General features: G+C 38.4%; 1 protein-coding gene across 5 annotated transcripts in view; it reads right to left on the bottom strand.

Moving 5' to 3' along the window:
* Positions 1 to 2,155: 2,155 nt before the first annotated feature.
* Positions 2,156 to 27,842, bottom strand: part of cadm1a (cell adhesion molecule 1a) — a 288,912-nt gene continuing 263,225 nt past the window's right edge. For all 5 annotated transcript variants that reach the window (XM_051877613.1, XM_051877615.1, XM_051877616.1 and 2 more), the window contains 2 exons: positions 6,575 to 6,703; positions 2,156 to 5,763 (listed from right to left, as the gene is read on the bottom strand). In XM_051877613.1, coding sequence (XP_051733573.1) covers positions 5,645 to 5,763; positions 6,575 to 6,703 — 248 coding nt within the window. In that variant the 3' untranslated portion in view covers positions 2,156 to 5,644. The remainder of the gene's footprint in view (positions 5,764 to 6,574; positions 6,704 to 27,842) is intronic.

Below are 27,842 nucleotides of genomic sequence, written 5' to 3'. Positions count from 1 at the left end.
AGCGCTTCCGTGTTCAATGTCAAAACGCCGGCTCATGATTGGCCGGCTCTTTCGTCAGCATCACACGCATGCGTCATGCTGCTCACGTGAATAGCGTCGGCCAATAATGAGTCGGCGTTCTGACGTAGAACCTGGAAGCGCTGCACTGCGTCTACAACGTAAACAGCGTAGAAGACTGACAGGGGAGAGACAAAATTGTTGAATGAAGTCGTTATTTTTTTGTTTTGTTTTTGAGCACAAAAAGTATTCTCGTTGCTTCATAACATTAAGGTTGAAACACTGTAGTCACACTGACTATTTTAACGATGTCTTTACTACTTTTCTGGACCTTGAATGTGGTAATTATATTGCTTTCTATGGGGGATTAAAAAAAAGTTCTTGGATTTCATCAAAAATATCTTAATTTGTGTTCCGAAGATGAACAAAAATGTCATTTTTGTGGTGAACTAACCCTTTAAGTAATTAGTATTAATGTACTTACTACTTTAGAGTTAGGTCAAGATTAGGGTTTGGTTTAGGGTTATTTGCATGTAATTATGCATAATTTACAGTTATTACCATAGTCACTACATGTAATGTGTAACAATGACACTGTAAAATAATGTTATTTTAAAATAATCTGTTCTTAAAAATATAATCAAATATGATGTTGATAATAAACACACTAGAAGGTAATAAAATGATGAAAACTTTTTCCAATGACTGTTCACAATGTTATTGTTTTACATAGATGTGCACGAGAGGCAACTAATTCAGGCTCATTAGTCAAACGTCCTTAAAAAACATCAGGTTATAAATTTGACATTGTGAAATAAAAAAAACAAAAACAAACCTTAGTTTTTGTACTAACCAGGATCTATTTGCTTCCAAGTATCAAAATCCTCTTTTTGTCTTCAATGGAAGTGAACAGCAGGGTTTGGAATGACATGAGGGTGAGTATATGATGACAGAATTTTCATTTTTTTTGTGTGAAATATCGTTTTAAATCACAACAATTTGCTCGAGAAAATGTCAAAAAGTATTAAAAAGTGATTTTTAATCCAGATAGTGTAACTTTACAGGCTCTGCTGTAATCTAGCAAAGCTACATGACATGATGAAATCCTGCCATCGCCTTGAGCCACAAAGCGCTCTCTCTTCTCCCTCAGACCTGGTTCTGTCTCTCTCTGGAACGGAGATGATTCCACGTGACATCTGTGCTCCTCTCTGCCTGTACCTTGAGATCCATCCTATCTGAGCAGAGGGTGACTTTGAGCCTTGGCAGTGTGACAACCCTGGTGCTGAGCTCCTGCTCAGGCAATCAAAAACCAGGCATCATATAGAGGGAGGAAAAAAGAAAAAAAGCTACAACTCAAGGTCAGCATCTGCAGAGTGTGTCGCTGAGATTGCCACTGGGCGGCGAGGTCAGGGTGCGGGCATGAGACAGCTTGAGAAAGAAGCGGCAGGAAGCGTGCTATACCTGGGAGAGATGTTCTTTCTGTAGGCTGCTTCGGTCAAAGTTCAGCTGAATAAAAGCACAATGCAAAAGTGTGACAGAGCTGGAGAATGCCAAGGATAATAAGGAGATGGGAAAGCGTGAGCCTCCACTGGATTTCTTGAACTCGCTCTGAAGCAAAAGTAAACTTTAAAGGCCGGTGTTTTAGCAGCCCTCTCATTGCATTTAGAAATAAAATAAGCTTATATAAGTATCTGTGGGAACAAATCCAACACTCTTTGTTGTGGCATACAGCACAAAGACTCTTTGTGCGTACAGTAGAAATCTATTTGATCACATAATATATGAATATTTGCGTCTTTATTATGTAGGCGTTACGTTCACTGGCCTAAAGAACACACCAAGGACACTGAGAATAGCTGAATTGTTGAAAGGAAAAGATAGTTTAGGAATATTTGATGTAACTTTTTTGTGTGGAAAAAAAAGATGGAAGATGTTGAATCTCAAATATTAATGTCACAAGCATCTTGTAAGATACACATACCACATTTTCCAGATGAGATTCTGTCAGTTTTCAAATGGATTCAGTTCCCGGTGCTGTGTAGATCACTGACGACAGCAAAATAGATGTCTTTTCAGTCATGCTTTTAGAAGTTTGACTTTATCTTGAAAAGATCTTCATGTAATGTAACAGAAAAAAATAACACCACCAAAACCAACATTACTTTGAACATTAATATCTTTTCTTTTTTATTAAGACAAGAACTCTCCATTTTTTTTTTTTTTTGTAAAAATGTCTAATATGAACAAATACAAAATGTGTATGGGAATGTGGATATCATTTTTCTTCATTAATACACAGTAACATTGCCCAAGTACAGCAGAAAGACAAAAAATAACCAACCTAAAAACAATGAATGATAAACGTTCAAAACTTTCCAACCTATCTGGAACCACAGCGAGAAACATGTCAACTTTGAATTCCAATTAGTACCTGTTTTCCCCAACGCACTCTCATGGCAATTCGTAACTATTTTATGTTTTGGTTAATTGGGGGTGATTTCGTATAACCTCACTTCGTACGTTTTCATATGATCTGCTTACGCCCCACTGAAGGAGAGTTTTAAACTATCATGCTTAGTTTTTGTTTCTTTTTCAAAAAACTTGTAAAATAATTACGTTTTCTCATGAGATCGGGTTGGTCCTTTACTGTCCTCTCTGTGTGAAAGTAGGTCTAAAGAAATATAATACTCAACATACCATGTACATTACGTACACGTTTTACAGTGCACAAAATAAACGACAACAAAACTAAAAAAACATGTAGTTCAAATGTAAAATTCTCTATTTGATTTGAAATCCAGCTAGATTTATATTTCCACTTTCTTAATCGGGGGCCGTAACTTTGCATTCTACCTGAGATGCAAACATGCTGTTTATTGTACGTGAACCTGAGACAGGGCTTAAATAAAACTGTCAAGTTCAAATGAAAGAAATCAAGTTCCATCATTAACACTGTTGCACTATCAAATCAATGAAAACAACAAACACAACAACAGAAATGACAAAATTGAAACCAAACCCAATTCACATCGCAAAACAAGTTGTTATATTTGGACACTTTCAATAAACCTTTTTCGACTTGCTGTACAAGAAACAGATGACTATCCGTGTCTTCCCATCGACGTCTATCTGAAGTCCTCAAACGCCTAGTAGAGTGGATTAAACCACATTAATCACATTTAAAACAGGTCTAACATAACAAGTTGAACAAAATGTACATCGGCCCAGTCTAAATACCACAAATTAGTATACTGATGTCATGTCTCTCACATATGCAAAAGAGGAGAAGGGATGTCTGAAATCCTGTTCAGAAGCTGCCAGACCAAAGCTAAATGATGCTCACTAGTTAAGCACAAGCCACACAACTGTATATCTCAACTGCGACGGTAACCATCAAGCTGCAAGACATTCCCTCTGATTTGTATTCTACGTAAAAACAAACGCATCCAAAGTGTTTCTCATGGTTAATGAACATACTCTAAAACGTCTCAAAAGATGCTTGTGTTTCTTTCTTTTTTTTTTTTTTTTGAATAAGAAAATAAAGCAAACAAGAGTGTGTTTTCCCCCTCAACCTCGCCGTTTTATTTACACACTGAGGTTGGTTTCAGCAGGGTCTAAACTATGGCGTCTAAATTCACTTACACTACAGCGAGAGTCATGAGGAAATGTGAAGAAATGCTTCTCTTTAGGAAAAGTACTTAACCACCTTACATTATGTACCCTTAACGGGTGCTACGTTTGTAGCTAGGCTTCAGTGAAATGTCTAATGTGTTCACAGGAGCGAAGAGAGCATGATACTTGAGCGTGTCGGCAGAGCTTTTTGGTTAGCGTCATGTGTTGACAACGACTGTAAATATAGGGGAAAATCCACATATGCGGCTAATTACATCAGACTGTTTTCTTAAAATATTTGGAATGTTATTAAAAGCTTTTTCAATTTTTTTTCTTAACAGTATCGGTAATAAAGACTGTTTGTTTCACTCTCCATTCAAACTAACCTCATTTTAAGCCCAGGACTATTATGTATAAGCAGGAAACCCGGAGGAGCAACTCACAGCAATTATAAACAATAAAACACACATTGTTTACACTTCAAGTGGAAATTATTTTGCTGTGGTGCTTTTTCGCACCATGGAGTCTAGGATATTTGGGCAGTTTTATATTCATGTACTAATATCACTAGGATAAGCTAGCTGCAATTGCCACAGTTTCCTCTGAGGAAGAACAAACAGGCAATTAACTTGACAGGCAATCATATACCATTACACACTTGTTGGACTGCTTAACATCAATGTCACATCCTCACTGACTCACCTACAAACGAGATATACAAATGCAGATGTTTTTTTGTGTTTTTTTTGGCTGTTAAAATGCATTTTAAGGTAGTAAAGTTATAGTAATCAAATCATTTCCAAATCTTCCCTCTCTGTACATCTACAAACATGATGGTTGTGGCGCTTCCTCCCTTGAGTCTGGCTAAACAGACTCGAAAACCAGAAAACGTCTCGCTTTGACACAATTTTAGGTAGTTATTTACGTGTGCTAGAGGCTCACCTTCAGCAGCCCTGCGTGGAAAATTACAGCATAAGCAAGAAAACAAAACGTAAGCCACAGCATTTAGACCTTTTTCAGTGACAGCGACTCTTTCGTCATTATGGCATGTGCGTTTCTGGATGAAAATGCAGACAAAACCTAAGACATCATTATATCGAAACAATAAATAACTGCAAGGGCTTTCGGCTGTGTCTGTCTAGGCAGAATGAGACGATAAGCCTCCGTAGGTGCAGAGTAGCAGGAACCGTTCGTCTGCACCTCTGCCCATTTCGAACTTCAAATGTACTGGCACATATAGTATAATTGAAAAACGAAAAAAAAAACAAGTAAATGAAGTAAACAGAAAATAAAAGCAGACTGCCGCAATCCTGTCAAAATGAAAACAGGTGCAACTTCCAGAATCACTTCTTCACCGGTCTCATCAAATTGTTGGGGGACAGGAAGGATGGAAGCTGCTTGTACTTCCCTTCATGATGCTGATGACCTGGGATTGAGTAAATCAAAATGTTGTCATGTGACTAGGCCTGCTCTTAGTACAGAGGATATGGTGTATTGAAGGAGATGCCCACAGTGTAGGGGAATGTTTTGAGGTGTGCACTCATGTACCTTCATAGGAAAGCCGACAGCATGTTGATAATCGAAGATGACGATGGTGTGTGTGTGTGTGTGTGTGTGTGTTTCGGGAGGGGGGCTTTAGAGGTGTGACATGATCAATGGCGTTTAAAGCATGACTAAGAAAAGAAATTCAGAACAAGGCACAGAATTCTCTGCAAATGGTCGAGAAATGAACGAAAAATACCAGCAGTTGGGGAGGTGCTGTGTGGTGCCGCTTTCTACACTCATTTCTGGCAACGTCTGGTATCCCGCCCACCCCTAAACCCCACCCCTGACCCCGATCCCGCTGTATAACACAAATACCTACATCTTCTCAGCTGCCCGTGTAGCATTCTACGTCATTCAATCCCCAGGAAAGAAAATCAAACAAACGGACAAATCAACAAAAACTCTGAAATCTCAGTTCCCCCATGCCCCACCCCCTCCCGCCAAAAAACAAAACAAAAGAAAATATTAAGAACAACAGAGGCCTCGGGACTCAGATATAGTATTCCTTCTTCTCGTCCGAGTTGTTGTGGCCCCCTTCGGCGTTGATGATGGCTGTGTCGGCGTCCGCCGCGTCGTCTGCCCCCTTGGCTTCGTGTGTGAAGTAGGTGCCTGTGTGGGTTTCAAAGAAAAGCGTGTTGATAAAAGCAATATCTCCAGCACCTCAGGGCCTCTGATTGATGCAATTGTGGGGTTTTAAAAGAGATTAAAGACCATCTGGAGCAGCTTCTCTAATTTAGAGTGAGGGTCGATTCAAGGGACTTTACCTGCCCATAAATAAGGCATTCATTTCACCACGCTGCACTTAGTTGCATTATACTGTCTTTCATGTGTGAGAACAACAGGTAACACGTTCCCAAACGAATACCCCATGATGGAGACACTTTGATTACAGCACACCAAATGAAACCTGACTCTCTAGATCGAGCGCTATTAGATAAAACAAACAAGAAAGAGACGAAAACTGAGTCTGACACGTACTCAGAAGAATAAAGCTGTTATTTGTGGCTAATAATTCAGGAAATTTCCATAACACCCTCTCCAGGTTTGGGTTCGGTTTGACTTTGCGCTTTAGAATTAACCTTGGAAAGTGTTACAAGGTGGTGGGAATAAGCGATCCACTTCAAACTTCATTTCCGAGTGGGATTATTCCCATCCTCTCAGTCTGTGGCGTGATAATGAAGGCAGTAGCCCTGATGAAAAGCGGAGATGCTGCGCCCACTTTATATTACAGAACACAACAGTGCGGTGCACTCAGAGGGATAGTGGCCTTAATGTGGTTGTAGCCACGGGCCAATTCAAAGCACCTGCAGAGCTTTCACAGCAGAATGACTTCTTTGCCTATCCAGAATCTTATCCAAAATAATTAGAAAGTCTATTGACCTTGGAAATGTGCCGAAAGACAGTCTGGGGGCTGAATTACCTTTGTGTCTTGCAAAGTATCGTCCCAAAACGATGAGAAGACACAACATGGCGAAGACCACGACGGCAACTACGCCTCCAATAACCGCATGGTCCAACGATCTCTGTGCTTCTGTTCCTGCTTGTGAATCTGAGAGAAAGAGCCAAGAGATGATGTGTTACTTGCAACAGTTTCAATAAACAGAAAACTGAAAGTGCATATGAAGCCTATGAAGCTTTTTGAAAGAAGTCTCTTGTGTTTGCCGAGGCTGTATTTATTTTATTAAAAATGCAGTAAAAACAGTAATATGTATGAAATCATTTTATTTATTATAAAATGTATTCCTGTGATGGAAAAGCTGAATTTTCAGCATCATCACTCCAGTCTGCAGTGTCACATGATCCTTCAGAAATCATTCTAATATGCTGATTTGCTGCTTAAGAAATATTATTATCAATGCTGAAAACCGTTTTGCTGCTCAATGTTTTTGTTAAAACCTTGATACATTTTTTCACGATTCTTGGGTGAAGAGAAAGTTCAAAAGAACAGCATTTTTTAAAAATAGAAATATGTTGTAACATTATAAATGTCTTTACTGTCACTTTTGGTCATTTGAATACATCTCATAAAAAGCTTATGAACAGTAGTGCATCATATTAATAATTTGCATTATAACTGTGGTTAATAATAATAATAAACTTTATTTTATATAGCGCCTTTAAAGGTAACATCTCAAAGCGCTTTACAAGCATAGAAATAAAAAATGAAATAAAGAGCATATACATATCTGTACATATATATATATTATATACATATACACATACATACATACATACATACATACGTACACACACCTAAAACAATTAAATCACATAAATGCTATCCTAAAAAAGTGGGTTTTAAGAACAGACTTAAAAACACAAAGATTTGACCTGTCTAATCTCAATGGGAAGAGAATTCCAAAGTTTAGGTGCACAAACAGAAAAAGCCCAGTCACCCATAGAGCGTAAACAGGTAGGAGGAACAACTAAAAGACCAGAATCGGAGGAACGGAGATCACGTCTCGGAGTGTAGATAGTTAAAAGTTGTGACAAGTAATGCGGAGCCATACCATGTAAGGCCTTGTAGGTCAGCATAAGAATTTTAAAATCAATCCGGAACCTGACAGGGAGCCAGTGTAGTGACTATAAACTAGTCCTGGTCCTTGTCAGGATCCTAGCAGCCGAACAGATCTGAACAGATTGCAATTTATTTAAGGTAGATTTCGAGACCCCCAGCAAGCGTGAAAAAACTAGTGTTGATCAGTTTTTCAGCAACAGAAAAGGATAACAAAGGGCGCAGTCTTGCAATATTTCTTAGGTGAAAATATGAATTTTTAACTGTGTTCTGGATGTGAGAGTCAAATGTTAAGTTTGTGTCAAATATCACCCCCAAATTTTTTTATTTTGTTTAAAACTCTAGAGCAGAGCCTTCCACGTTTAAGGTTAAAGTACCAGATTTATTCATTTGATGGGGAGAGCCAAACAAATGTTAAATAACATACAGATGATTATGATGTGACTTATAAGGTAAAGGTATCATGAACAGATTTTAATGCATTATTTGTATGAATAGGCTCTAGTGCAACCAAATGGCATTTTTAGACAAGATACACCACGTATATTCATTTTGAGACTCCATAATGGACAGACATTAGTATTAATGTTACTCAGAAATAAGTATATTACTGGAAAGAAGTAAATCATGGGAAGAGAAAAAACAGAATTAAGTAAAAATAAAAACATTTAGTTAGGAACATTTAATCATATAGTGAAGTGAGGTGTGTAAGACTTTTTAAATATAGTCTGCGATAGGAATACAAGTACAGTACTGTGCAAAAGTCTTAGGCCACCATTAGATGTTGTTTTAGCAATGGTTACACGTTACTACTTGTACTTACTATAGTAATAACAGTAAATTATGCATAATTACAAGTAACTAACCCTAAACCAAACCCTAACCCTAACTGTAACTCTATAGTAAGTACATGTAGTTAATTAATAGTACTCAGTACTTATTACAATGTAACTACGGCACTGTAAAATAAAGTGTAACCGAATATAACCAGAAAATACAGGAAATGTGTATGCAGTATTAAAAAACAGAAAAATCAGAAAGAAATGACTTCTATAGGCTAAAGTGGCAAGTATTTAGTGACCTCCCCTTACACTTGAGCAATAGCAGGAACTGGCTCTCTTAAACCTAAATGGAACAGAAAGGGACTGGAAGGTCAAGAAAACTTTCAAAATCTGATGAGAAGTTTCTCAGAGTTTCTTCTTTGACAAACTGGAAGAAGTCCAGGAGGTCACACTAAATACTGATTTTTGCTTAAAGAAGTCATTTTTTTCTGATTTTTTTTTTTTTTTTTTTGGCACATATTTCCTGTATTTTCTGTTTGTATCGTAATAAAGACCAATAAATAAATATGGATGGTCATTAAAACTTTGCTAAAACAACAAAGATGGTGGTGGCCTAAGACTTTTGCACAGTACCGTATCTCTGAAATCCACCTCTCTGGAATAAGACCTCCAAACTATAGACAAGCACCAAACAAGCAGAACTGATGCAAACAGATAGCGTGAGAGTGAAAATAGTTTAAACATTTACGAGTCTGACAGAGGAGCTCTGAAGACACGGGCCTTGTTTATATTCTTCTGTCAACTACAGTCCTGACTATAACTCAAACGAATCTGGCACAAACTGTGAACTGAAGCCAGAGCTAAAGAAATATACTTTGCCCTCTAGACTAAAAGTGTGAATCACAAGCAATTTTTAACAAAGATTTATTCCATTCCACCCAGAGAACAAGGCAGGCCTCTGAGGCTGTGCGCGTAATGATATGTGAAGTTTATTGATCAAGTGTAGGGATCCATGACAACCCAATGTTAATGCTGGTTTGTGGACTTGATTGGTTCTTCACAGAGCAAAGGAGGAGCAAAATTTTTCATCAATATCTCACACTCGGCACGGAAATTAAAGAGTTTGAAGAGAAGTACTGAGAGAAAATAGACAGGAGACATCGCTCTAGAGCCGGCCAGCGAAAGACATGAAAGATCTCCATGTCACTAAAACTGTTAATTATTTGCGCCACATCTGTTTAGATCAAGGGGTGTTCCTTTAACTATTGGATCATTTGGCCTTGTAGACTTTTAGAAATGATCATTTTTGTCTTTTTTCCTGATAATATTAAACATATCCGCCACACTTAAACTTTAATAGCATTCTGTTGTAGAAGTGACATTTTTAACATCAAATGTTAATTTCATAGTTAGCATTTTATGTATCCTAAATACATACAATTACATATTTTTACACTTATAATTTGCATAATTTGACAATCACAGCTTGACTGGAAATGACAAAAATATTTTGTTCACAACTTATATTTACCTGTTTTCCACACATCACAAGTCTCATATCACTGTCGTGCGAGGTGGAAATAACTTTTATGAAAAATCTTTTTGTGTGAAAATGATTTAGCGATTTAGCAATCTTTTTTTTTTTTTTTTGAAAAACTGACAAATCATTTTCACACAATAAATATTGAAATGGTTTATGTCACTCTTTGTTTAGATTATTATAGTTTTAATAACATATTTATAATTTTTAAATATTAAATAATTGATATTTTAATGGGTCTGGAAAGAGAGTAAAACAATAAAATCTATACATAAAAGGAATCTAAAAAAGTAGAAATATAGCAAATTAACTCAAAGGGAAAATATTAATAATTATTTATAACTCATTATGATTATTAATTATAATTAATTATGAATATGCGAATCAGTTAATCAGATTAACTTGATGTAGCTACATTAAAATTAATATTACAATCAATTAACCTGTTCGTCCAGTGAACACTCAGTGTTAATTGTTTATTAATTTTAAGAAATATTCATTTCCAGGTTATGGAAAAAACAACATTCTTATTGTACAGTACTACTCAGAGCATGTAGTCAAGATCTAAATCATTTAAGAGGCAATTTATTAGCAGACGGAGTCAGAACCAAACCTGTATTGTGTACAATCTTTATTAACTATCTCACAAACACATAACTAAACTAACATACTGATGTGTTGCATGAGGTATCGACATATCGCATACACAAGCATTTAAATCTTCTCGATACGAACCCATAGACACTAAACATGGCATAATTGAGGTTACCCTAAATGTATCATAAAACATGTGAATACAATACTGAGTACAGTACAACAAACAGTAATAATGGATACCATTTCCTGGGGATATGCATGTTAATTTATAGAACAGTCTGTCTATAAATTAATGCAGGAAAGTCTGTTTTCTGTGGTAAAGATGCAGGAAAGATGCAGGTTTTCTGTGTGTCTCTTTGTCTCTGCTCATCTCTGCTCTTCCATGTGGCGACCAACATTCTTTAGCGCAATAAAACTTGTAACTGAGAACTTCTCGGGGGATGGGGGACAGACCCCAGAGTGAGCTTTAAACCATTATTGGTTAACTATAACAAATAATTGTGTCTGATTTGTCTTAGTCGTTACAGCAAACATAAATAATGCAGGAATGATAAAGTGTTTCCAAGACGGTTTTAATGCAAACTTAACATAACAGAAAACATAACATAACAGAAAAACGTGAAATCTCTTTTTTTTAAAAGAATCAAGCTTTGGGAAAACCCAACAGGGAGGAGAACATTTGAACTCTCTGCTACATCTCCCTGTCCATGTTCTGTTTTATCAGTCCGCAGGCTCATCCCCACTCCAAACATCTCACTCGATAAAAAACGCAATGAGAAGGGAAAGGAAGCGAGGGGAAGGATGTCTCGACTGAGCAATCCGATGCTTGGTAATCCAGTCACGAGGAGTTGATCAGCCTTCCCGTGTTTACCCACGGCAATCTCCCGCTCTCATCTGTGGCCTGAGCCCGAGAGCCGAGGGGATTTCCTGGGGGAGTTCAAAAAACAAAAACGGCAGGCCACAACTTATTAGAGGATAACGAAAAGCGAGAAAGCACAGAGCGGTGTGCTTGTACAACATCCCACCCAATCTCACCTCATAAACAACTCCTGTGTGAGAAGGGTGGAGGTGGGATGTAGGGTTGATGCTGCCAAACCCAACAAAACATGACTTGATAAACCTAATAGGCTAGTTTGACTTCAGATTTCCTTTTTTTTATTTTTTCGGAGGGAAGGCAGATTCAATTAAAGCCAGAGGGAATCTGCTTGACACCTAATTCACGCTTGTCAAAAGGAAGGGAGGGGTCTAAAGACGTGCTTTAACACACATTCCTATTAAGATGTTAATGTGTACTGGACGGAGGGATAAACAGACCAGGAATGGCAGAGATTGCTCTTTCTCTTAAACCTCTTTCCCAGTCCACTTTGCTGCAAGATACCATTGCTAGTTTGTCCACAAACACAGATGGGCTTGGTGCCTGCTTGGGTCATTCTCTCACTGAATGGATTTGATAGGAATTAACATAACTCAACAAATGGAGTGAGGACAGGGACAGGACTGTCTGTTCCCATCCAGCTTCAAGTGATTTTAATGTCCTCTTTCTCCTTTCCACCCTCTACAGCCTGAAGATAAATGAAGGGGTGTGCAGAGCTCAGCCACAGCGATGAGAAAGTAGATTGAGGCTCGCGATCACGCCACGTTCAGAGGTGCGCTGGTGTGTCGGGCCGCCCTTAACACAATGACTGAACCGTAATTCAATAAGAGTCCACTGTGAACCAACAGTTTGGCTAATGTGTAATTTGAGAAGCAGATGGTTTAGAAATGAGTAATTCTCAAGCAACCTCCTCTAATCTCAGCAGCCATTTTGCCTCCGGAATATTCAGTAATTCCAAGAAATTGCCATCTTAATGAAACCCTAGAAATTTGCTCTCATCTCAATTTGACTAGACAGAGTCATATAATTACACGTATTGCGTGGTGCTTATGGAAGAATCATTACCATAAACAGTATTCCTGTTTAACGTTTATGACTGCAGAATAAGAGACTGGAATACCCAATTACCCAGTCAGATAAGTGAAGGCAGTGAGGGAGTGAGTGAAGGAATGATTAACTGAAGCTAGATGGAAAGCATATGAACATTCTCCAGAAAGTGGCAAAAGCGAGCGCCATCGGGCACTGATAAAAGCCGACTTTGATCTGATCCAAATGAACTAAGTCTGAGATGGGGTCCAATTTTTGTGCATTGGCATTTGTGGGAAGCTCATCCAAGGTCAGCACTAAAGGATAACTTCAATTTGGAGTGTGCCGTTGCATCGTACTGCACCTCCAGCTACAATGAATCGCTAGTCGGGTCTGACACTCATCCAAGAGTCCACAGTCTCCAGTTTCTAAAATATCTCTCCTGTGGTGAAGGAGGATTGCTGTGAGCTCTCAGGGTTCACACCTCAGGCTGCTGGAGGTGGTGTTGAGGAATATGAGATAGGAGAGAGAGAAAGGGAAAGAGCTTCATCAGTCTCAAGACGATGCACTAAGCATGTTTTTTTTTCACCTGGAAATCACCTGGCTGGAGTGGACGCCTGCTGAACCACAGTGAGAAGACATGATGAAAGATCCTATCAGTTTTGCTGTTCCGCTGAACAGTTTCTCCAGCAGAAATGATGCAGTAATTCTTCTGCACCTGATATACAGAAAACCTGAATATTCTCTCATTTTGCATGAGTGCACTCTAATCCAGTTACGTTAAAATGAAGTTATCACACTCAAACACGCAGACCATTATGTAACTTTTCATTAGATTCCCTGTTTCTTGCCTCAATGTAGTTTACAGCTTTGGGTTACAAATTGAAAAGAATATCTAATCTACCGCCTCAGCCTCCATGGTTGGGGAGCAACTAACTAAAAGTAGTGACACTACTAGCTGAGCTGCTTAAAACAAACTGTTGCTCTTTAACATGCCACTTCTGCAATAAGTTGAAAAAAAAATAAAACACTCTCATATACATCATTATATAACTAAAACGTCCTTATATGATTATATTATTAAAAAATGTTATGGTAAAGCACCTGTTGAAAACAATACGGAAAATCTCTCCATATTAACACAGTATATTGTGCCCTCTTCTATTTAAAAATACACTTCAATGCAGTTAGTTACTACTAATTTTTTTTCATAAATAATCATATGAATATTTTTTTTTTTTAAAAGTACTTATAAATATTTATTTATAATTATATATTTAAAAATATTTTCTCCACTTTAATTGGCTTCAATGGAGTTAGCTACTTGTTAATATGATATTTATTATATGAAAATATTTATAAATGAAATTATATAGCGTAAATAAAAATAATGTATAAATATATAATCATAATTACATGCAAAAAATGTTGCATACCATAAAGGATTAGTTCACTTTAAAATAAAAATTGCCCCAGGCTTTACCCACCCTCAAGCCATCCTATGTGTATATGACTTTCTTCTCTCTGATGAACACAATTGGAGTTATATTAATAAATATCCTGACACATCCAAGCTTTATAATGGCAGTGAAAGGGACCAACGAGTATGAAGCTCAAGAAAGTGCATCCATCCATCATAAACATACTCCACACGGCTCCGGGGGGTTAATAAAGGCCTTCTGAAGCGAAATGATGTATTTGTGTAAGAAAAATATCCTTATTTAACCCTTTTGCACATAAGTTTAAAATATTCTGGCTGAGCCCCCAGCGTGAGTTTTTCAAGCTTGAGTTTTTCACTTTGTTTCCATGGTGACACGTCATTGCTTGTCACATATCACACTGCAGCGCTGTATGACTCATGATCTGCTTTTATTTCATTTTTCCATTTTTATTCAAAATATTCACAAATTTGTTAACTATAGCATGAAACATCTGATATTTCGATTGTCAAATATGTTAAAGTGGATGTGTTTTGCTGTTTAAACACTTTTATAACAATCGCGTTAGTTGAGATACATGCGTGATGGGCGCCGCCATGTTAGTTTGCACCGCACAGAGAATCGGATCTGTTGGATTTACAACACGTGAATTCATCCACTTCTCCCGAAATACATAAAAGCAAGTGAGCCAATGAACTGGGGAAGAATAGAGTAAACTTTAAAGTTACTTTCACAATGTGTATCTGATATGAATAAAACGTGTCGTCTAATTATAATGGAAATGAATGTTATTGCCGCTTTTATAGACATCAGTGTGTATTTTACAAACTCTAAATGTATTGTTTTTCTAGTACTCATCTGTATTTAAATGTCTGAAACCTAAAATAAACATTATTTGGTTGAAAACACTGCATATTTGTGATATGAAAAGCGCCGAGCACGTCCGTCTTTGGTTAGCGCCAGCCAAAGCGCGCGCACATTTGAATTTGGCAGTTGATCACGTGATGCGCTGAACATTCTAATCACACCGGTGTGATCGAATGCTCCAGGGACCAGCAAAGACTGATCACACCGGTGTGATCGTATGCATCAAAGGGTTAATTATTTAACAAGTTATAGAGTAAAATATCTAGCTTCCGCCAGACCGCCTTCTGTAAGTTGAACACGGAAGGCGTAGTACGTAGTGTAAGCGGTTTTGAACTGCGAGAGGCGTTACACTTTCTTCGTAAATTGAATATATAAGGCGGACTGGCAGAAGCTAGATATTTTACTTTATAACTTGTGAAATATGGATATTTTTCTTACACAAATGCATCGCTTCGCTTCAAAAGGCCTTTATTAACCCCCCGAAGCTGTGCGGATTACGTTTATAATAGATGGATGCACTTTCTTGAGCTTCATGCTCGTTGGTCCCGTTCACTGCCATTATAAAGCTTGGATGCGTCAGGATATTTATTAATATAACTCCAATTGTGTTCATCAGAAAGAAGAAAGTCATATACACCTAGGATGGCTTGAGGGTGAGTAAATCTTGAGGTAATTTTCATTTTAAATTGAACTAATCCTTTAAATACCTTCAATACAGTTAGCTTCTTGCTAATATAATTAAGTTATTTATAAATAATTATATAATATAAATAAAAAGTTAATTATAAATATATATTTATAATATGTAAAAATATGTTGCCCACCTTAAATATCTGCAGTTAGCTACTTGTTGTTGCTTAAATGGTTGCTTCATTTTTAAAAGAGCAGCATTATTATAGTTTATTCTACATCCTCGAATTCATCCTCAAATAATTTAAAAATCACAATTGTGGGATTGCTTTAGTTGCAGAGTTTCAAAGTTAAGCCACTGGGCAGAAAACACAAATCAAAGAATACTGATGTAACAGGCATGCCTAACATCCTTCCATCACTGCTCAGGCCTTATTTCACACAGCAGAACCAAAAGCCAAAGCTGACATTTAATTCTGGTGTTCAAAGTCTAAATGAAGACAAAAGGTGGAGGAAAGCGAATGAGTGCAAATAGAGCTCTGCATGATGCCAGGACCTTAAGTTATGAGTGAAATACCACTGCAAAAGCAATCTGGACTGAAGGAGGACAGGATGTGTCTCTGAGGGGTTTGAGGTGAGGACCCTAAGGGCCGAAGCGCCGCAACACATCTCTTCCTCCTCCAGAAGTCATGCTTACTGGTTTGAAGAAATCTCCCAAGACAATAAAGTGTGATAGCTGGATTGACTTCAGAGGGTCATCCATCCCATCAACACCACTGTGGAAGAACGTCTCAGTTTCTCAGTCAAAAAACAATGGTACGGAGGAGTCTGTGGCCACTAGGGCACAAATAACGTCATCTCTTGTGTGGACACCCAGATACTGCACCAGCAGTTATTGATTCCACTCCTTTTGTCTCCATCAGTGTTGACATTTTCAAGAGTGGAAGACTTTTCAAAGAATGACTGAAATAAGCCTCTTTTGTGTCTACACGCTATCGTTTTATCATATCTTCCTTTTCAAACCAGTACAAGTGCATCTTCTGAGAGAAGACAGGAATAACAACAATCATTGACAAGAAAAGACAGTGGAACTGGGGTTTCGATCCTGTTGGCCATGACAAAAGGTTAGAAGTGTACAGCTCGTATTCAGAATGTTCAAAGGCAGCTGGAGAACGCTGAACGCTGTCGGTTTACGCCTCACTGTTCTTAGCACAGGTGTGAGGAGGAGATATGCTGCAGTTTTCTTCATGAGTTGAGCCGGTGGCTACACTTGATCTTGCACTCATAGTCAATTACCTCACTTCCTCAGGAAAAAGCTTCTGTTGTTTTATCGTCCTGGACTCAGGCGGTCATTGCCCATTTCTAATAACTTTCTCAAAAGAAGCCCAAGCAGCAACAGATACTGTGCTCCAGTGGAGATTTGAAATGAACTTTGCTGTGGCTCACTGGTTATCCACATACGTCAACGTTTATTTATTTAAACTTTTCCTCATTTGGTTTTCTTTCGTTTTCTTCATTCTTTTTTCAGATTTGTCCATTTTGTTATATATATATATATATACACACACATTTACATACACACACATATTTCTGAAGGATTATGTGACAAAGGAGCTTTGCCATCACAGGAATAAATTACATTTTTAAAAATATTAAAATATAAAACAGTTATTTTAAGATGTAATATTTCACAATATTGTTGCTTTTACTGTATTTTAGATCAACTAAACACAGTCTTTGGTAAGCATAAGAGAATTCATAATTAATTTTTAAAGAGCCCTGTGATGATCACATGATTAGGCTCTAATTATACAGCTCCGCACAGAGCCATTTCAATGATCTAAGTCTTAGCATGATTTCAACCTTTCTCTAAAACTATCATACTGAACCGTGTCATCAACGGCATAATTAAAGACTCACATTTTTGCTAGTAATCCAAATATAATCAAAAAGAAGCACTTCATAATCAAACATCTGCAATGAATGACCTGAAAGGTGATTTGTGATGATGTAGCTGCTAGATTATATCACCAATGGTCATGTAAAAGGCCAAATGGTGCCCTGTGTGTTGTCCTTCATGTTTTAATAAAGTCCTCTATTTAGAAATCTCATTAAATTCAACCAGCTTTTACCCACTCACAAAACTTCCACATCAGAATGTCTCTTTTGGGAGAAACACAAGAATTGAGTCAATATTAAATAAGCTTCCAATCACTGAAAAGTACTGAGACAGAAACCGAACACCCAAAATCTTGCCTCAAATCAGACGGAAGCATTGTAAAAAAGGCAGTTACTCTGTATCAGGCTTATCTGTTTTGACTTTGAAAAGGAAGGAACGTCTGTGGCAATTTTCTTAATTCTTCTCTCTCCATATGCCATTTCCATGATAGATGGAAATGTTCCCTCTCTCTACATAGGGAGATAAAATACTGCACTTCATTGCATTTTACTTTTACTTTCAAATATTGCTCTTAGACTAAGTGATAGGTAAAGTAAAATATGTGCTAGATTGAATGGTGGCTTTCAAAAAAAATGTAACAATAGCGATCGGTGTGCAAGGTGGCAGTTGACGGACTTCCCCAGATGTCTTGTATTAATGTGCTTCTCTCCGTATTGAGACAATGAAATCTCCTGTAAAAAAAAAAGCAGGGTCACCCCATCCACGAGCAAACAGAACCCATCGCACTCACTCAAGCGCAATCAATTTGACAAGGAGGGAAAAGTCTACCCTCTGGCCAACGAAAGTGTCTCATTTCAAAGGATGTGTTGATTTCAAAGACAGCAGATCTTCTAATTAGATCCTCTAATCTTGTAATTAAGCAAAAGTGATTGCCATGGTGAAAGTGTGAACAGATTGCAATGAAATGACTCTGCTCTTGGGCCTGTGGTCAGATGGATCACAGATGTGTTATTGCAAACCCTGTCTATATTTACCTGTTCCTTCAGCCCAGCAGCAGCAGTCCTGTGCTGTAATGGAAATGTAATTAAAAATCTCATTGACCCCCTGTGTTGCCGTCACCCCGATCGGAGGCTTATGTATAGTGCTCAATTTTGCTATAGCCACTTAGAGGTAAATGCATATGCTGTGGTCTTGCACGACAAAATTGGATTTGAATGTATTTTACCTAGAGGTATTTTAGTGTTTCTAAAAACAGGAAGTTATTTCCTGCTTTAAGGGCAATAGATATCGGCATATCAAAGTAGATGCTTTCTATTTGGTAAACATAAAAGTGTCTAGTCATAGTCCAGACGAATTTCAACAGCAATGTTTGAATGAAAAATAAATAAATCAATCATGTTGCCAGAGACAAAATGAAGTCAAAGTCATGAACAGAAAGATTTAATCTCTCTCTCTCTCTTATAAACTTTTCTGTTTCCTTCTGCTTGGCCTGTGCGGAGAAGCTTGAGATAAAGGGTGTCTCGGGTTCCTTCAGACAAATCATTATGATTAGCGATTACACTCAAGCGTGGCCTATTGTTGATGACAAACACCGGTTATATTCAATTCAATTTCCACTCAATTTCCCTTGCTAAAATCTCCGGGGCCATTCCGAAAGGTTTCCACTTAAACATATTAATGTAATTATTTCAAAATGAACTTCATGATGGCAACAGACTGGAGAGTCGAAAGCATCGTAGGTAGGAAACATCTCATGAGGAGTTGAGGAATGTCTTCAGGTCACCCTCTCCTTTTCCATACTGTCTGTTTATCATCCCCGCTACCACGGACACTCCTCTTTGTCAGTTTCCGCCTCAAGCTCTGTCAGCGCTGACATATACGGCAGCCTCCACAGATTTATAGTTACAGTACACAGAGGTGGACAGAACTGGGCCATGCGGGGTGTTCGGAGGCAGGACATGGAATGAGGGCAACCTTTACAAGCTGCTTAGATGCCATGGATTTTGAGCTTGACATGTGCGCCTGAGGCATACTCGTGGATGACGAACCAGATTCTCTGGTTAAGAGATGCTTGATCATTTGTACATTCAGTACGGCCATGTTTTTGCCTCGGCTTCTCCTCGTCTGCCCTTCAAACATCAATAAATCCTCAGGCTGCTTCGGCTGCTTTTGTGGACTAACTCGCATTCACAACAATCCAGCATTATGCAAATCTGGGAACAACACATTCGACACAAGGGACTTGCGTTGTTCCATTCTGTGAGAAGCAGGGGAAGTGAAGTTTGTCAGAGCTAATCCAGGATAAGATGTCCCTTCCAGGGAACCGTACAAAGCCACGGGCGGAATGGGTGTATTCCTCAGATGCCGCTTCCCTCATTTCCCTCGAGCTTAGGGATCAGTGTTAATTCTTCCCCCTCAGTCGCCAGGAAACCGACAGAGCCAGACAGCATCCCATCTCCTCGGGCGGAGCGGAGGCGCAAACTCAGCTCAACAGGCCGGGGTCATCCACAGAGTAGAGATCTGCCTCCCGCCCTCTCGCTGACTTTATCAGAGGTGTCGAATAAATGGCTTTGAATTCCACAATGAGCCTTGCGACGGTACGGAGAAAGCGTTGAATAAAATGTCATACTATGTCTTGTAAGGGGGACGTATCTGACAGAGCCCCCTGGAACCTCATGTTGTGTGGCTTCTAGCGAATTTCTGTTGCTTTGAGGGCTAATGGAGCGATGCTGTATCTCCAACGCAGCAGGTAAACCACTTCCAGATGGTGTAAATGAAAACCTTTGGCTGGTTGACTGGAGGAAGCCTGCACAGGTGTCCATCTAATACAGTTCTCACATGAAAAGGGAAGTTTGCTCTAGCTTCAATGCATGGGCTGGAGAGAGAAAAGTTTTCCTGCTCTCAGCGTGAGTTTTCTGGCCGGCTATAGTTATATAGACAGCGGGGAGGAGATTATAGATGTTCAAACATTTATTTTTTCCTCAGCCAGCTGGACTACTAAGAGTAATGTTTCATGTGAGATTAATTGATGCTCAAGGACACTTAATTGCTAGATAAAAGAGGCAGGATGGACAACATAGTTTCACTTAATAATAGCGCTTAATAATAGGGGTAATGCACCTTTTGGGCAAACAATTTTTGCAGGCAACTCTTGAAAGGGAAATGCAGCCTTTAAATAATGAGCTACTATGTTAAGGCCATGGCTTAGTGGTTAGTGATCTCCTCTCTCACTGTCTTCATCCAGTAATATATAATATAATATAATATAATATAATGTGATAATATTATATTATCGCCTCCAGCCAGGTGATAATATAAAACATCATATATGATAAAGTAAAAAAAAAAAAAAAAAAGATCAGGCATAACATTATGATCACTGACAGGTGAAGTGAATAACACTGATTATCTCTTCATCACAGCACCTGTGGGTGGTATATATTAGGCAGCAAGTGAACATTTTGTCCTCAAAGTTGATGTGTTAGAAGCAGGACATAAGGGGCAAGCGTAAGGATTTGAGCGAGTTTAACAAGGGCTAAATTGTGATGGCTAGACGACTGGGTCAGAGCTTCTCCAAAACTGCAGCTCTTGTGGGGTGTTCCCGGTCTGCAGTGGTCAGTATCTATCAAAAGTGGTCCAAGGAAGGAACAGTGGTGAACCGGCGACAGGGTCATGGGTGGCCAAGGCTCATTGATGTACATGGGGAGTGAAGGCTGGCCCGTGTGGTCCGATCCAACAGATTAGCTCCTGTAGCTCAAATTGCTCTAGAAGTTAATGCTGGTTCTGATAGAAAGGTGTCAGGTGTCATACACGTCATGTGGATGGCCGGGTGCGTGTGCGTCACTTACCTGGAGAACACATGGCACCAGGATACATTATGGGAAGAAAGCAAGTCAGTGGAGGCAGTGTGATGCTTTGGGCAATGTTCTGCTGGGAAACCTTGTGTCCTGCCATCCATGTGGATATTACTTTGACACGTACCACCTGCCTAAGCATTGTTGCAGACCATGTACACCCTGTACAGACCATAGCCTCTTTCAGCAGGATAATGCGCCCTGCCACAAAGCAAAAATGGTTCAGGGATGGTTTGAAGAACACACAACGAGTTTGAGGTGTTGACTTGGCCTTCAAATTCCCCAGATCTCAATCCGATCGAGCATCTGTGGGATGTGCTGAACAAACAGTCTGATCCATGGAGGCCCCACCTCGCAACTTACAGGACTTAAAGGATCTGCTGCTAACATCTTGGTGCCAGATAGCACAGTACACCTTCAGGGGTCTAGTGGAGTCCATACCTCGACAGGTCAGGGCTGTTTTGGCAGCAAAAGGGGGACCAACACAATATTAGGAAGGTGGTTATAATGTTATGCCTGATCAGTGTATAATATAATATAATATAATATAATATAATATAATATAATTAATATAATATAATATGTAAATAATTGGCAGTTCAAGTAGAAAAAAATCATTATTGTTGAGGCTGGAGTGCTGCGTCTGTCTGTGTCTGCTGGGAGATTAAAGCCGCCTCAGACCCACGTTATTTCTTCCATCCAGATTGGCCCATGTGAGCTGTCCCTATGTTCCTACTTACTAGTCAGCGGAGGAGAGTGCCGAGTGGAGAAAGGTGCGCATTTGCCATCCCAAATCCTTTGCTTCTGTTAATGCTGCGCAACTCTCAGTCTAATTACTGCAGCATATGTGCGTCACCTGCGAGGCCCCTGCAGGCAGTCCTGAAGGCGCCTCGGAGCCCTGCCTCAGCCATTCACACGCCAGCATTACTCCAAACCCTGCTCATCAGAAACACTACACACCGCAGCAAAGCGCCACTGACAGCTATACATCACTCGCTCAAACCAAGCAAGTGTGGCTGCGAGAGGAAAGATATGAGAGAAAAAGGGAGTAAAGGCACACTTGGAGAAAGTCTGCAAAGGAGGCGACCCTTGAAGCTGCAGAAGAACTCGTTCCTGTTGATTGATGAAAGCCTTGGCCGTGATGGCATCCAAATGTGACAATTCGGGGACATTAAAGGCGCCAACTCTTCTGCTTCACCTGCTGCAGTCCAGCTGGGAACAAAGTGGTCATTATCCCACTGTATTCTGCTACGGCGCTCCCTGCGGTTCAGAATCTGCTCAATTATCTTCTCCTCCTGGGCTAAGGCTGACAGGCATGTTGGCAGGTGTGTCCTTTCCATCCCGTTCACCTCTTGACTACTGGAGGATTAGAGAGTGAGGGGGGCATCGACTAAAGCAACGGCTCCAGAGCTGTTAACGGCCCTGCCCTTTCTTGCCCTGCGAACAGACGAGCGAAGAAAGAGCAAATGCTTGTCTTTGGAGATGGAGCAAGGAGACCAGGCCTCAGATGAACGCTACATATAACCGTCTGTCAGAGCTTCATCAATGAGTAATATCAGAGCAAAGATGCAAAAATGGTGCATTTGACAGAGGGGGGTGAAAATAGACACTCAGTCTGATAAATCTCTGAAGGTCTGAAAACAAATTTTTTGTATAAGCCAAAAAATATCAACAATATTTAAGAACTGAACTGAATATCAGCATGACTGTGATTCATAAGTTAAATTAGATCTTAAAAAAATGAAAATTCTGTCTTCATTTCCTCATCCTCAAGTTGTTCCAAACTTTCTTTCTTCTGTGGAACTTAAATGAAGATATTCAAAAGAATGTTTAACCTTTTTTTGTCCATACTGTGAAAGCCAACTTGGCCAAAAACAACATTGGACCCCACTGACTTTCATTATATATATATTTTTTTTCAAACTTTCTTCTTTTATGTTTCACAAGGGAAAGAAAGTCATACAAGTCAAAGAAATGAGGGCAAGTAATGAGCAATTCTAATTACAGAATTTTCTTTTTTTAGGTGAACTAACCCCTTTAATATTGAGTACATAGCATTTCAGAAATATGGGTATTTATTAGTCTATATTTGATCCGCTAATAAAAACAGGTGAAGACGAAGCAGGAATAACAACTACATGTTGCTCAACAACAGAGACAGGAAAGAGCAGAGTGATACAAAGTGAAACATTCTAGTGCAATCATCAGAAAGCCTCTCGCCCAAACAATTTAGAGGACAAGAACTAAAGAGAATTATTTGCAAAGGCAATTAGATGCATATTCTCATTTCCATGTACATCCTCTCAGATTCAGACCTTTTCTTTTCTTATGCATGAAGGGAATTCAGATCAGAGTGTTTGAAAACAAGACATTAAGTAACAGGCTTTACTATGCCACAACGGGCAGGGGAATCGTCATGGCGACTGCTTTGAAAGGATGAGGGAGAGGCAGTTAACATTGGCATATAAAACAGCTTCACATCAGAGGTGGCTAAGTTCATGTCAAACAGCGGCTTAGATTTACCGGTGAGAGAACGAGGGAGAGATAGGCTTAAATAAGCCTTTGCTTAATTTTGGCACCATATGTGACACTCATAGATTTTCATTCATCCTTTTCTAAAGCCTGCTATTTATTTTAGAGGCTTTGTTTCACAAAAGACAATCTCTTTTGCATTCATAGGACAAAAATGTAGATTTAATTCATTTCTGCCATTATGAAAAGTGTGACAGAGGTGTGGCCACAGCGACGGAAAAAAGAAAGCCATTATATGAACAAAAACAGCTTCTTTATGAAAAGGCAGACTCAGTCACGTTGAGACGAGAATTGAAAATTTTTACTTTTATAATTGCGAGCAAATAGACCTTCAAAACTGGTTTCACTCCAAAAATGGAGTGATTTTCCATTTGTCGCAATCACGGGCAAAGAAAGCGGTTATTTTACACCTGGTTTCTTACAGGCTCTTTGCTGCATTGTTACTTAAAGCACATCATCAAAAAACGTCATCGTCATGTTTATCGAGCCCTGCCTCAAACATGTTGTGTGGTGCGACACTGAATAAAGGATGATGAAATGACAAGAAGAAGTGAAGTGTGTTCAATCATCCTCTTTGGAAATGAACAGGAATGAGGAGTACGCCTGGATGGAGCGATACAGAGAGAGAGAGAAGAGAAAGCCAGATGAAGGACCTACTGAATGGGCTTCGCACTCTCTGAATTCACTGCAGATCCTGAATGCAAGGGGTGGGGTGGGGTGGGGTGGGGGATCTACATATATTGCTCTGAAAACAGTGACATGATGGCAATAAATCAGCTCGAGGAGAGGTAGGCAGAAGAGAGCGTGACCGTACACGCAATGGGTCAGGTGAAGTGAGGTGTGATTAATACCGAGGGTACCAGTGTCTGATGATAGAAAGAGTTTGACAGGGTTGCTGACATGCTGATAAGAATTTGATCTATCTGACCCTGCCAACCATGTTTCTTCTAGTCTGCATTGTAATTCGTATTCAGCCGCAGCACACAACACGTCCCGTTAAAGACAACATAAAATGGCTGTCAGAACACATGTAACTTCCATATTGTGACACATTTCAAGGAAAACTTTTTTCAGTGGGGAAAAAATTTTTGTATTTAATTGGATTGTGAAAATCAAGCTATTTTTTTGGTTAATATTATTGTCACGGTTTGGCTGAGAAAGAGAGAGAGAAAGAAAGAAAGAAAGAAAGAAAGAAAGAAAAGAAAGAAAGAAAGAAAGAAAGAAAGAAAGAAAGAAAGAAACACATTTAATACATCAATTATTAAATAAAAAAATACTAAATACTAAAGTACTACAACTGATAATAATAATGCATGAATGGAATTCAGATGAGATTGTTTAAAAAAAAAAATAAAAAAAAAAAAAAAAAGACAAAACAGATCAAAATAAAATAATAGTTATTTAAAAATGAAAATATACATTGTCAGTTACATCAATTAACATACATGCAGGCATGAATATAATAATATGAATATAATATTCACCAATAATAGGGTAGCTGGATCTTTACAATTTATAGCTTTATAATGATTGGCTTGTAATGATCCTAAAATCTAGATGGAACTACTAATTTGTGCACAATAAGACTATCACAACTGCTATTAAAAGTTACTTATTAATTAAATGAATACAATACATTTTGGATTCATAATGTCTGTAAAGACCCCATGGTGAAAATCAAGTTTGTTTTGTTTTGTTTTTTTTAACTCTTGTTTATATGTCTATGTGGTGTTTTTAATATGCTTTAAGACAAACCATGTGCAAATTCATCAGTCAATGCCATTGCTGAGTATTTTCTCTTTAAAACTGCAGTGAACCAAAGACAGTTTCAAAACGCGGTTTGAAATCGCCCTTGTTCTCTACATTACAAATATAACCTCTGATGCAAATTTAACCCAGAAATATCTACTCTATAAAATTTAGGCAACAGATTACAAATAATATCATTAATTAAATTCAACAAATAGAATTGAGTTAGAATTAATCAAATTAATTCCTTAAAAGTCAACGAGTTTAAAACGAGTAAAATTTATGTAAAATTTAAACAAAAATATCTGAATAACAGACAGATGTCAAAGATGAATTAACAACTCTTTATTTTTTAATGCTAACACTGAAGACATCTGATGATAAAAAGCAGAATCACTGTAGGAAAGAGAAACAAAAGAATTAACAGAGGTTTAGATGTTGATTTTATTGAAAATATTTGGTCACCATTATGTTGATCAGTGTTTCATTTAGTTGGGCAGTTTGACTCTGCTTTTTATGTCAGTTTGTGGTTTTTGTAATGGTGTTTGCTAATTTTACACAGTTTAATTGGTTGACTTTTAAGGAATTAATTTGATTAATTCTAACTCAATTATAACTCAATTGAATTTAATTAATGATATTGCTTGTAATCTGTTGCCACAATTTTATTGAGTAGATAGAGTGTATTACTTTTTACAGTGTATGTTTCTCCCCTGACGTTCAAAGCGTTTCTAAGGACGCTGATTTTTTTTTTGAAGGCATGCTGTCTGATTTTGAGATGGCGAACGGGAACATGGTTTACATGTTACAACACATTATTAGCTGTTTGATTGACTTTTAGCTGTTTTTTGTTTGACAATTAAACCAGTATTTCCACTTGCCATTGTGCAGCGTTTACTATAGTAAAGATGACTGAGTGAATCAGGTATTCTGAGCTTGTGTGATTGAGTGGAGCCGGAGACTCTTTTGCATATGGATCCGCGTATACTAAATGAAGCAAGGGTGTAGAATTACATTCAAGCTACTTTAAGGCATGAAGAAATTATTTTCACAGGAAAAAAAAACATTTAAAAATGTCATTTCGGTGATCAAAGATGAGTTTTAAGGGATGCAATTATTGACTACAGGGGGGCTTTAACATAAGCCATTTTAAAACATTCAGTATGCAAACATAGTTTTGCGAAATTATTAGGTTATATGTCAAATTCCACTGAACATTTTGCACAATAGTGTACAGACATATAAAAAGGGGATAAAAAAATGCATTAGAAATACACAAATGAGACCAGAAAATGTTTTCTGTTTTATTGCTGTAGCTTTCTGTTCTAGTAAGGAATCTTGCCCACTATGTCAGCCTCCTACCTCAACCTCTGCTGAAAACCCCACTTATTGCTTGAACAGCTTGTTGCTAGGCTACACCAGAGAGGGTAAAAAAGACTGTTATCAGAGAGAAGAGAAATCTCCTGAACAGTGAGAGTAGCACACCCAGGAAAATAAGATGGTAAACAGAGTATGTGCATGAGCTACAAAAGTGAACCACATAAAACACACAAGGTGTGACAAGATGCAAATGAGAGGATCTTCTGAGGAGGAACACAGATGCTTTGCACTGCTATCATGAGCTGCTTTCTGTGCTAGACTAGACTAGACGTCTTTATTCTGGAAACAATGTGACTTAATTCTTGTGCAATGTGCTCGTTTTATACGACAGGGGGCAAAATGCTGTTTGCAACAAAAACAAGCATCTTAACATTAGCAGAAACACATATTTGCAACAGGTCAGGACATCAATTCCACAGTCGGATTAAGGAATGGAGGAGCATGCTTGACATTTTACAAACAAGGCATTTCCTGTCCATTTCCAAAATGAGTGAGCGGACAGGAAGCATTGAGATGACTAACTCTTTTCACCATACCACAACATCATAAAAGCCAGACTAAAAAAATCTAATACTTAGACAATAAAGATAAGAAGCACTACATTTAAAACCAATTTGTTTCATGAGACAAAGCCCCCTGGGTTCAACTTGTGTTCTCTTAGCATGACCGAAAACCTTTTGTAGGATCAAAAACTGCTTTGGATTACAGGAAAGCGTACAGTGATTCAGTTATACATCACTGCCAGGCTGATATAACTGTACAAGGTTAACATTGGCCTTGTGACATGGTATTTAGAAATGCAGTGAACTGTACAAAAGCTCAATTATAGCTTTTCTACACAGTCAAGCCTGACCACGTTCTGTAGGCACGTCCAAATTATGCACATGCAAAAGAATAGCCCTAACCTTTAGATGTTCTGCAGCTTGTATTTGGTTTAACCTTTTCTATATGGAAAGTTGCAGATACATGTAAACAAACGGCGATACCTCAACTTGATTCATTC

This window comes from Ctenopharyngodon idella, chromosome 21, assembly GCF_019924925.1.
Source record: "Ctenopharyngodon idella isolate HZGC_01 chromosome 21, HZGC01, whole genome shotgun sequence".
Lineage (NCBI taxonomy): Eukaryota > Metazoa > Chordata > Actinopteri > Cypriniformes > Xenocyprididae > Ctenopharyngodon > Ctenopharyngodon idella.
Note: the sequence above shows the minus strand (reverse complement) of the source record. Positions and strands in the feature narration are given on the sequence as shown.